Below are 11,335 nucleotides of genomic sequence, written 5' to 3' on the forward strand. Positions count from 1 at the left end.
AAACTTGAATGCAAAATATTAATTTTTACTTGACATTCCAAATGGCCAGTGACTTTCCTAAATTGAGATGACCAGTGTTATGTATATATGGTCAGACAGGAGTATAAATCCCTCCTACTATACAATTGCAACATGATGTAACCCAACACTAGTTACCATGGTGACAGACGGCTGGTTCAGGTCATTGAATATTGGTACATAAAAGGGGGGGGGGGCTATGATTCAAGATAAAACAAAATAATAGAAATCCTATAGTGATGTACACAGATGACATCACTGATGACGTGACTGATGACATCACTGATGACGTGACTGATGACATCACTGATGACGTCACTGACATCACTGATGACGTGACTGATGACATCACTGATAACATCATTTGAAGAAAGCCTATTGCAGAATGGCTAGGTCTGCCAGGCGAATCTTCTTCTTCTTTGTCGGCCTCTTTTCTTCCATCTTCCGTTTCTTGGCTCGCTGCTTGGCCAGGTTCTTGGCAATCCTCTTCTTGGCATGAGCCTTGGGATCTGCCACTGCCTGCAGAGGGAGGGTGGGATTCAAGAGAATTGTTAACACCTTTCTAAACATGGTATCTTCCATATTTACCTGTGATTGGCAAATTTTGAACAAGTTGATTATAATAGCAGGTGTTAAGCATGCATTATATATCTCCAGACCTAAAAAAGCACCCGAGTCATCCCCATCAAACATGGTATCTGCCATATTTCTCTCAGATTTTCTGATTGTGGACATTTGAGCAATTAGGGGTGTTTTGCATGACTTGCATCCAAAGCTACCCACATGTTCCTCTCTAAAACATCCTCCTCACCCCCATCCAAACATGGTACCTTCCATATTTCCCTCAGATGTCCGATTTTGGACTGGTCTATTGAGAAATAAGGGGTGTTTTGCATGACCTTACTCCACAGCTACCCACATTTTACTCTCTAAAACTTCTCCCCACCCCCATCCAAACATGGTACCTTCCATATTTCCCTCAGATTTTGGACCAGTTTTGGACCGGTCAATTGAGAAATGAGGGGTGTTTTGCATGACCTTACTCCACAGCTACCCAAGATTTTATCATGATCACCCACATCCAAATATGGTATCTTCCATATTTCCCTCATGCAGATTGTCCGATTTTGGACTGGTCTATTGAGAAATGAGGGGTGTTTTGCATGCCGTACCTCCACAGCTTGCCTCCTCTTCCTGGCCTCCTTCCTGGCCGCACCTGTTTGTTGCACCTGCGAGTACACCTGGGAGAACAGCTGCACACCTGCCTGCGTCTTCAGCAGCTCCAAGACGTCTTGGGAAAGTTTCTTCAGTTCTGGATCTGGGGAAAATGGACAGTTTCAGACAATACAGTGAGGTTTCATACCAGTGCAATAGCTCAATTGGTAGAGTGCTCGCTTTGTAACCGGGAGGTCGTGAGTTCAAACCCCGGCCGGGTCATACCAAAGACTTTAAAAATGGTACACACTTGTTTCTCTACTTAGCACTCAGCACATATGAGAAAGAGTGTGGGAAGGTCAAACACACAGCACTACCAGCGGACTAGCCCCCTGCTGTAGTGCCTTTTAAAATCTTTTATTTTATTTAACAGTTTTTTTCAGAAAATGAGCCTCGCAGCATATACAACAAGCTGAATAACACTGATTTGTACAATCAATTATAAGACAAATAAAAATTAGCATTTCATACATAACGGAGAAAAACACAACGCTATGCAAAATGCCTCACAATGGGCACTAAAGTAAACACAAGAACGTCCTAGGAGTTTTAACACTGAGAAGACTTGACTATTCAGTGTGTGGTTTGATCATGAATGCTTCTTTAAGTCATGAATCCTTCTTAAAGTTTCTGTATTCTAAATTACTGTATAATGTGCAATAATATATACTCTTGTGGTCTAAGAAATGTACATTGATTTTTTGTTTACTGTGGAATATCAATGAATAATTCTTCAGCGGAACACTCTATATACCGAAAAAAAGAAGATATACCGTTACACCGCACAACCCTTTATGCAACAGAAGAAGAAAGATCAAAAACAATATGTTTCCCTTCTGCAAACTTTAAGGTAAACATTAAATGATTCCATTTGACTCACCTGCCTGAGGTGTTGCATTGTTGACCTCTCGGAGCACAGGGGTCATCAAAAAGGTCAGGTACGGACCAATCCCGACTGTCCCAAGATCCATTGCAACGGCCGCCAGAAACTTGATGACGGAGGATCGCTGCAGGACAGGAAGAACGTTCAAGGTCAATTGAAGGTCAAAGGTTTTCCTTTAGAGCTTGAGTGTTGTGTAGTTTAACTACTAAATAACTGTATCTTCACGTGACAAATGAATCTCTTCAACGATTTGACCTTGAGCTATTTGACCTTGAGCTATATGACCTTGTGCTGACTAACTCAAGACCCACCTTGATGGTCTCTTTTGGTGCTGTAGCTGCTTCAAACTTGGCAAGTCGGTTCATCCTTCTCAACAGCCACATCAGCGAAACTGTCACTCTCCTGTCATCAACTGTCGTGCTTTCATCGCTTCCTGTTGCTCTGACATCATCGAAACCCGTGTTCCCGGCAGCATTTCCTGTTCTATCGTATTTCTTTCCTCCTGTTGCAGCTTTAGTTCTTTTTCTACCGTTCGATTTTGCTGGTGGCTCATCTACATCATCAGTTTGTGCGGTGATGTCACCACTTTGGTCAGTGACGTCATCAGTTTGTGCAGTGACGTCATCGGTTTGCGCGGTGCCTGGGGTGACCTGCCGGATGACCTTGGCCAGGAAGACGAGGTTCTTGATGACCTGGTTGGCAAGGTCGTGGTCGAGGTAAGACGACTGCAGCTGGGTACAGAAGTCAGCTGACAGGTCTCGGAGCTGCACAAGGAACATGACATCAAGAAAATTCCTTCCAGAAAAGCCAAATGGTAAATTATGAAAAGAATTCAAACTACAAAATATACCTTCAGCAAAGCACCTAACAACTATCATAATGGTAAATGCTAATCATCTGTAGTTTGGAAGAAATTGGACTAAATTCTGTTGAAAAAGGAAAATGGTACATATCTGAACTTTTGTTGCTTTCTTTCCATAGCAAAAAAACATGCCCAAATCTACAGTTGCCATAGTTACCTTTTGCATGGTGTTGTCCCTCAGATATTCCACTACGTTATCTTCCTCCACTGTCTTCTTCTTCTTCTTCTTTGGCGTTGTCTCATCATCTGTTTCCATGGTAACGAGCTCCTCTGGTTGCCAGGCAGCGAAGAGGCATCCGAAGAGCTGAGCGGAGGCCAGGCGCACCCAGGCATGGGGATGGAGGAGGTGCCTCTGCACGGATTCTGGGGAGAAAAACAAAGGAATATTTCATGAATACTAGAAAGGTATACATTTTCAAAGCAAGTGCATAATGTTAACCTTCGCATATGGTCTGCTCTGTTAATTCTTACTCAAACACATTCATATATATGGTGACTAAAAAACTGCAACATGGTGTAACCTAACACCGGTTACTATGGGGAGAGACAGTCTGGTCATTGACCAGGTCAGAGGTCAGTGTTTGGAACGGAAAAAGAGGAAACTGAGCAAAAACAATGTTTTTAGGCGAATGGATGAATCGATGGATGGATGGGTGGATGGGTGGATGGATGGATAGATGGACGGATGGATGAATGAATAAGTAAATGAATGAAAGATGGGAGAACTGCTCAGGCCAGCTGGACGCATGGGTATGCAACCAGTGTTTCTGTGTGGACTCTTCAAAATAACAAATGAATGAATGAATGAATGAATGCTAAGCAGGACCTGCTATTTATCCCAGCAATGGGGCTAAGCAGAAAAGACAAAGAAGGGCCTATATATGTATGTATATGTGAGGGTGCAGTACAGCAATGTAGGTGCTTGAGAAGAAGAGAAACGAAAGTGAACAACTTTTTAAAAAAAGTGGAACAGCACAAACGATGTATTTACCAAAACTATTCCAAAAGAAACTCACCCCAGACTGCGTTAAGGTCCCTCCTGTGCTCCACCCCTCTGACGACAATGGCGCACTCCTGCAGTACCTTGACCAGACAGGAGAGGGCGCTGTACAGCAGGTGGTCCTCCTGTCTCAGCTGTTGGCTCATCTCCTCAGCAGGCATTGACTCGTACCGGTCGGGGTCAACGACCTCCAACATCTGAGGGAGGACCCCTGGCAGTCTGCGCTCGAACTGCAGTTTCTCCACCTCCACAAACAGGCTGCAGAGTTGGGCTGCAAGTCTCTGGTGCAGGATCTGTGAGGAAAAAACATAAAAAAACACGAGGCAAAGATTAGATTTAGGCAAAGACAGACAAACACACAGGCTGCAGAGCTGGGCTCTCTGGTGCAGGATCTACAAAAGTCAGGAAAAACACAACAAAAACATGAGGCATCAGAGATTAAAATTTAGCAAATACAGACAAACACACACACATACATGTACAGGTTACCACACACACACACACACAAACACACACTCATACACACACATGAACACACACACATGAACACACACACACAAACACACACACACGCACACACACAAACATACGCACACACACGCACACACACACTAACGCACACACACACACGCACTGTGAGGCACACAAACACGCACACACACACGCCCAAACACAAACACACACAAACACACACATACACAAACACACAAACACACACTCACACACACACACAGATATTAATGATAAGAGACCATTATGATCATCTTTCAAATGGTACAATTTAAAATGGTTGCAGCAGCTGACCCTAATAGCTAACGTTGATGTGAGACACAGCAACAAAATCTTCGCCTTACAGAAAGAAGAAGAAGAAGACCGACCTTGCCATCGTCCTGAAGCCACTGAGCGGTGATGGTGAAGAGGCTGTCCCTGGTGGGGATTCCCACTTTGCCCAGCAGGGACTTGACGGCCAGGGCGGTGAGCTTGCGACATTTTGCCGAGTCGTCATTGATGAGACGGCTGGCCAACGGGACGAAGAAGAAGGCTGCATACTCCTCCAAAAGGGTCTAAAGAACGAGAAAAAGATGTGAGCAGTTAGCAGAATATTCTTCAATGTCTACAGTACATCTTGATCACGGAGTGACGTAGTCTCATGAGAACACAAGACTAGTTGGAAACTTGAATGTGTGGATCTTCTGGTAGGACTTGGGCAGCTCCCAACCTTCATTCATTGCGATTCATCCCGGCACGTTCCAACTGGATGTGGACCGCTTCCTTGAACTTTCTGTGAGCAAAATTTGTATCTGACCCACTCACTCACTATCCGGTTTGTCAGTTGTTTCTCGTCTTCTGAGGGTTTCTCATGCTGGTTTTAAAGGCCTGTGGGTTGTATTCAGGAGGGAAACACTTGTCAGAGAAAGAGTTCTTACTATAAAGTATAATTCTGCAGTCTGAAGAAAAGCTAACCTGAGGGAAGGATGAGAAGACGGTAGCGATCATCTCGAGCGCGGACTCCCGGCCGGCCTCCACGGCGTAGCTCAGCTGGCGCACGTAGAACTCCAGGTGACGGTGCAGCTTCTTCCCCAGCGGGTAGTCAATCAGGAACTTACCAAACACCTGAGGTGTGGGGGCACAAAAATTTCTCTCATGAATGACAGAAGATTCTGCAATTTTATTATTCACATTTTCATCCTCCATAGGCTTAGATTACAAGAAATTCCAAGCATACAACCTTCAGTTATTTGTCAGTTATTTCACCTTGAACTGTTCATCCTTGAGATAGATGTGTTTGACCTTGTGCTAACTTTAGGTTATTTGACCTTGAATTATTTGACCTTGTGCTGACTACATTTGTAACAATAATTTTATTACTTTAGGTTATTTGACCTTGAATAATTTGACCTTGTGCTGGCTCACTTTAGGTTATTTGACCTTGACCTATTTAACCTTGCGCTAACTATGTTCAGATTATCTGACCTTGAATTATTTGACCTTGTGCAGGTTATTTGACCTTGAGCTATTTAACCTTTTGCTATTTTCAGGTTATTTGACCTTGAATTATTTGACCTTGTGCAGGTTATTTGACCATGAGCTATTTGACCTTGAGAAGGTTATTTGACCTCCCACCTGTCTGCACTGCACCCTGACGTTGTCCAGCTCAGACTTGATTGACAGCTCGGCGATGCGGCCCATCACGTCATGCATCTCCGGGACTACAAGCTTACGTGACAGGATCGCCTAGAAAATCAACAACACCAATAAATAAGCAAACCAATAACTTCATTCAGGGTGGCCCAAACTGTCCTAGAATTAAATTAGTCTAACTACTAACAGCTACTATTACTGCCATGAAACACAATGAGTCAGATACTCATGGATTACAGAACTTCTCAAAATTTCCAACACCAATTTCCATTGCGCGAATACAACCTTATACGTTGTATGAGATGTTCTCCCAAAGTGCTATGCGCAATACATTTACAGGTTTTGTGCAGGTGCAGTACATACTGCTGACGTGCTTAACAGCAACCATTTGAGAAGTAAAGCAAACCTAAACCCACCTTTAGCAGTGAGAAGGCAGTCGCCTGTCGGGTGTAGTCCATAATATCCTGCTCCGCATACTGTAGTAAGACCCTGAGTTGGTCCTGGTCAATACTATGGTACTTCACATCTTTAACCAGCACTGTCAGGGCCTAGGGGAAAAAACAGAAAGAAAGATAGTGATCTCAAACCAGTTTAGCTCATTGAAGAGCTACACTGTACTCTTCCACTGGTCATGACAGAGAAGACAGACGCTATGTACAGTATTTACAGGTTCATTGTAATGTGCATGCCCTGTGGCTTTTACAATTTTATGTCTTCATGTGTCACATGTATTTGTGTTAAAATATATATTTAATATATATAATATACTTCTGGTTACCTATGTTACTTAATATGTCTCACCATCCCCTGGGTGTTACTTGTCAATTTTCTTTCTTATACTAGCCTGATGATTTTAATGTTTTAATTTGTAGTCTTGGCCCCATTGAGAATCAATTTGATAGAAATGAATGGGCAACCGACCTAAATTGTACATTTCTGTACATGTATAATAACACGTCGGCAGAACGTACTGCACCTGCACAAAACCCGTAATGTATTGTACATAGCACTTCCGCAGAATGTCTCATATAAGGTCGTATTCGCTCATATAAGGTTAGCATTTCGACAGTACATGTAGTTTCCAAATGTTGTGTAGGAAAAGGTATCCTCTGCAACAGACAAAATTCTGATGCAACGTTGACCAAAAATCCAACGAAAAACGCGAAAATGCGGGGTTCTGCGCAGGCGCAGTACATTCTGCTGACGTGCTGTGTACATGTATAATGGCCTACCTTGAAACATGTGACCACGAGGTCAAAGTTCTCGCCCTTTGACCCTCCCGCGCCGCCATATTTCTTCAGGATGAGGAACATCTCGCCCGCGACCTTTGCGACCTTCTGTTTGAGCGACGGGAGGGGGAACCTCAGGAACCAGGTAAGGCATCTCATCGCCATGGTGATGATCTAGGGACATCGGGAACGAGGTAAGTTTGGTGAGGATGACTTTGGCTAACATCTTTTTACTAAAAGGAATTTATTCCTCCTCAAAAGTTTTAGTTGGTAGTGATTGGAAAAGAATAATTGACATTGATGGAAATTAAGTCATTCAGTACTTTTTGGCTGATTTTTACTTGAAAAATACAATAGAAAAGGGAGAGAAATTGCCGATTTAAAGTAAAAATCAGCCAAGAAGAGTCCATAAGAGGAATATTAAGAGCTTCAGCTAATTGATGACTATCATAGTCTCAGTACTAGCAGATTTCATCACTGAGAAAAGACTTTGATTGTCCAGTACTGAATAACTTAACTTCCATCAATGTATAAGTACAATTCTTTTCCACTCATATATCACTAGCAAGTTCTAAAAACTAAAACTTCTGAGGAGGAACAAATTTTAAAACCCTTGTCCTGTGGGACCCATATATATGTTGCACATACAGTACCATATAGTGCCCTGTGTATGTATGATTTGGGGGTGTTTCTCGTGCAACGCATCAAACCACATCAAAACTCAACGAATGCAGAAGTAACTACGCCGCCGCGGGGCAAAAAAATTCAAGGGTCTTTGACCTGATTAAGACTCCATATTACTTGAAAATGTGTAAAAAAAAAAAAGTCCAGCAGGACAAGGGTTAAGTAATTTCAAGATTATAAACATTATGCAGTAGATAGCGTAACTCCTTACGTACCTTGACGTGTTTGGACTTGAGGCAGTCGTACAGCTGGCCAACAAATGGGTCCAGCATCTGCAGGTGCAGTACCTCACCGGCCGATAGGTGGCCTCGCTTCATGCAGTGGTGTAGGAGCTGAAGCCCAAACTCCACCAGGACGTGCTTGTTGGTTTTGGTGCTGACGTGGGTTTTGGAGCCCGGCCTGTGGGGGGTGGGGGGCAGGATAAGGCAGCTCTCCGGACGCAGTCGGGGGTCTGGGGGTGGGGCGGCCGACAGCTTAGCCCTAGGGTGTGGGGGGTAGGAGGAACATAGTTAATATGTAAGACAAACTTAAAGATCATAAACATCGTGTAAGCCTAAAAAGCATCTAGTGCAGTTTTTAGGGTTTGGAAACCCGATTTTTCAAAGCCATTATTCTAGCCATTTAATATCTAGTACATAGTGAGGAGGAACATAGTTAATATAGTTAAGACTTACATATACATGTAAAAGGAAGAAAAGCCAAACTTATCAAATTGGCCTCATTCTCTGATACCATCCTTGCATTTTTTATGACTTGGCTACTCCTGATGACCATGACACATGGCCATACCATTTCAAGTTTTCATTTCTTTACAGTAACTCCTGATAATTGATTATTGCTGCCTTACTTGACTTGACCTGTGATGAGAGGAAGACTCTCTGTGACCAGCCCGTGGGAGAAAATGAGGAGGACATCAGGGCTGAGTGCAGGGTTCCTCATCAAACCGCTCACGATCTTAGACAGAACGTCCTGCACCTTACGAGATGTCTTAAGACTCTGGGTTGACTCAAGAACCTCCTTGAGTGGCAGCACCAGCCTGGCCAGAGACGTCTTGCTGACAAACTTGGCCAGCGTCTCGTAGGAGTCCGAGCTCTTGCTGCTCTTTGCTTCCTTCAGTTTGGAGGTGATTCCTTCCACCTCTTTCTCCTCTGCAAGCTTTCCAAACAACTCCTCATTCAACACCTCCACCAGTGAGTCAATGCACCGGTCCAGGCCACCTGGTTCTAGCCTGTCCTCCATACTTTTCAGCAGTGCATGTGTGGTGTACGTCAGCACATGCACCTGTAAAGTCATCAGGATCGATCATTTACTTTGTGATTACTATTATAATAGAATAATTAGCATTAAACATTTAACCTGTTTGTACAGTTGTATTAGTATTTGCTTTCTTTATTTTAAACTTTGGAAGCTTTCTTATATTGAACTGGAGTATGTTTTGAAGTGTCTTTAACATTTCCTTTTCCCCCTTGTAGTCCCCAGAATTTTCCCTAATTCCCGTAACAGGAAAGAAGGAATTTTTACTGCACCTGGTAGCCCTTAGTGAGGCAGTGTCGCAGGTCCCGCAGAATCTGTGGGAAGAAGGCCGGCCCGAGAGACGTCAGGATCTTCACCAGCGTGGAGCGACTCGTCTCACGGATGTCTTCCGAACGACTCTTCAGCAGGCTGCACACCTTCAACAGCACTCTGAAACATAAACAAACAAACACACCTTCAGCAACACTCTAAAACACAAACAAATAAAAAAACCTTCAGCAACGCTCTAAAACACAAATAAACAAACATTCAGCAGCACTCTGAAACACAAACAAACTTTCAGCAAGGTTCGTGTACACCTTCAGTAACAATGAGGTCAACAAATTTTTTTTTACATACTGACTCCTTCAGGCTATTCCTAAGAACTTTTCCCTGATGTTCATGCAGGTGTTTGATCCCCCTTACATACAATGTACATTATGAAACACCCCTAAAACCTGCACCCCCTCATGCATACATAATGGCTCACCCCTGCAGGCTGTTCCTGAAAACCTTTCCCTGAAGTTTTTGACCCCCCCTTGCATACATCATGAAACACCCCCATAACCTACACCCACCCATGTATACATAATGGCTCACCCCTGCAGGTTGTTCCGCAGAACCTTTCCCGGAAGTTTCTGCAGCAGCTTGACCGTTGCCAGGGCAACGGGAACACGCAGAAGCTCCTCTTCGCTGTCGGCATGGAGACGGGCCTTCTTATGGGCCTCCTCGCTCTTCACCTGCAGACATCACCATGGCAACAGGGTCAGAGGTCAATGTTGATAGTTCTTTCTTTCCTTATTATCATATAGACATTGCAGACATACATATCGTTATCATATAATGTTGCTTGAATGACATTGATAATATTTACAATAAATAATCACATACATACATACTTCTATAAAATTCTAATATGAACTGTACATCCCAGACATAACAAGTACCATAATTCTGATTATACAGTCTGATTGTAGAGTCTGATGGACTGATGTAGGAAAGAGTTCTGAAGTCTTTTTGTTCTGGCTAGGTGATGAAAATGGTTTACATTCTTAGCACATTCTGTCCAACTTAAAGTGACAGTCATCTACTAGTTTGATAACAGCTGGAAATCATTTGTGAAAGAAGCTTTATTTCATCACCTTCTGAGTGAGCCCCCTGTGCAGTTTGGGCAGGACCACGTCGGTCAGAGTCTGGAATATCATCTCTGCTTCTGCCTTCTGTTTGTCCTCCCCGGTTTCTATAGCAACTGCATCATCCTCTTCTTCCTCTTCCATCTCTTCCTCTTCCATAGTCTCCTCTACTTCTTCCTCTGGTTCTTCCTCTTCAGGTTTTTCTTCCTCCTCCTCTTGTAAGATGTCTTCGTTTTCTTGCGGAGAGTTTTCTGATTTTGCATCCAGGACGGACAAGTCGAAGTGGAAGGCATCCAGGACAGCGACAATCAACCTGGGAAGGAAGGAATGAGAGAAAGAATGAATGAATGAATGAATGAATGAATGAATGAATGAATGAAGATAAATGGAGATGTAAAAAAATGGGCCAGACAAATTCTATTTCCCGGCTTTTATTTATACCATGCCAACCAATAAGCAAATCTTGTTTCTACTAAGAGAAATAGCAAAAAACATTGAAAAATTGAAAAAAAACTATTCTACAAATTGTATGATATAACTGCAAAAACAGGACACCCAGTGAATTCCTATTTTTTGATAATTCATCCTATACATGTATTTGCCGTCTTGCATAATCATATACTATTATAAGGATGATGTCCACACACAGTGGTGTAT

At 43.1% G+C, this 11,335-nt stretch overlaps 1 protein-coding gene across 1 annotated transcript in view; it reads right to left on the bottom strand.

Moving 5' to 3' along the window:
• Window positions 1–374: 374 nt before the first annotated feature.
• The window catches only part of LOC109477699 (small subunit processome component 20 homolog), an 11,829-nt gene continuing 868 nt past the window's right edge, over window positions 375–11,335 (bottom strand). The window contains exons 3-18 of the mRNA XM_019779048.1: window positions 10,688–10,991; window positions 10,146–10,285; window positions 9,560–9,716; window positions 8,881–9,314; window positions 8,249–8,513; window positions 7,353–7,523; window positions 6,537–6,668; window positions 6,103–6,213; window positions 5,443–5,592; window positions 4,857–5,042; window positions 3,995–4,271; window positions 3,136–3,341; window positions 2,428–2,880; window positions 2,114–2,240; window positions 1,191–1,336; window positions 375–537 (exon numbers count right to left, since the gene is read on the bottom strand). Of these exons, the coding sequence (XP_019634607.1) occupies window positions 394–537; window positions 1,191–1,336; window positions 2,114–2,240; window positions 2,428–2,880; window positions 3,136–3,341; window positions 3,995–4,271; window positions 4,857–5,042; window positions 5,443–5,592; window positions 6,103–6,213; window positions 6,537–6,668; window positions 7,353–7,523; window positions 8,249–8,513; window positions 8,881–9,314; window positions 9,560–9,716; window positions 10,146–10,285; window positions 10,688–10,991 (3,403 nt within the window). The 3' untranslated portion in view covers window positions 375–393. The remainder of the gene's footprint in view (window positions 538–1,190; window positions 1,337–2,113; window positions 2,241–2,427; window positions 2,881–3,135; window positions 3,342–3,994; window positions 4,272–4,856; window positions 5,043–5,442; window positions 5,593–6,102; window positions 6,214–6,536; window positions 6,669–7,352; window positions 7,524–8,248; window positions 8,514–8,880; window positions 9,315–9,559; window positions 9,717–10,145; window positions 10,286–10,687; window positions 10,992–11,335) is intronic.

Source organism: Branchiostoma belcheri, unplaced genomic scaffold (genome assembly GCF_001625305.1).
Source record: "Branchiostoma belcheri isolate BF01 breed outbred unplaced genomic scaffold, Haploidv18h27 scaffold105, whole genome shotgun sequence".
NCBI classification, from domain to species: domain Eukaryota; kingdom Metazoa; phylum Chordata; class Leptocardii; order Amphioxiformes; family Branchiostomatidae; genus Branchiostoma; species Branchiostoma belcheri.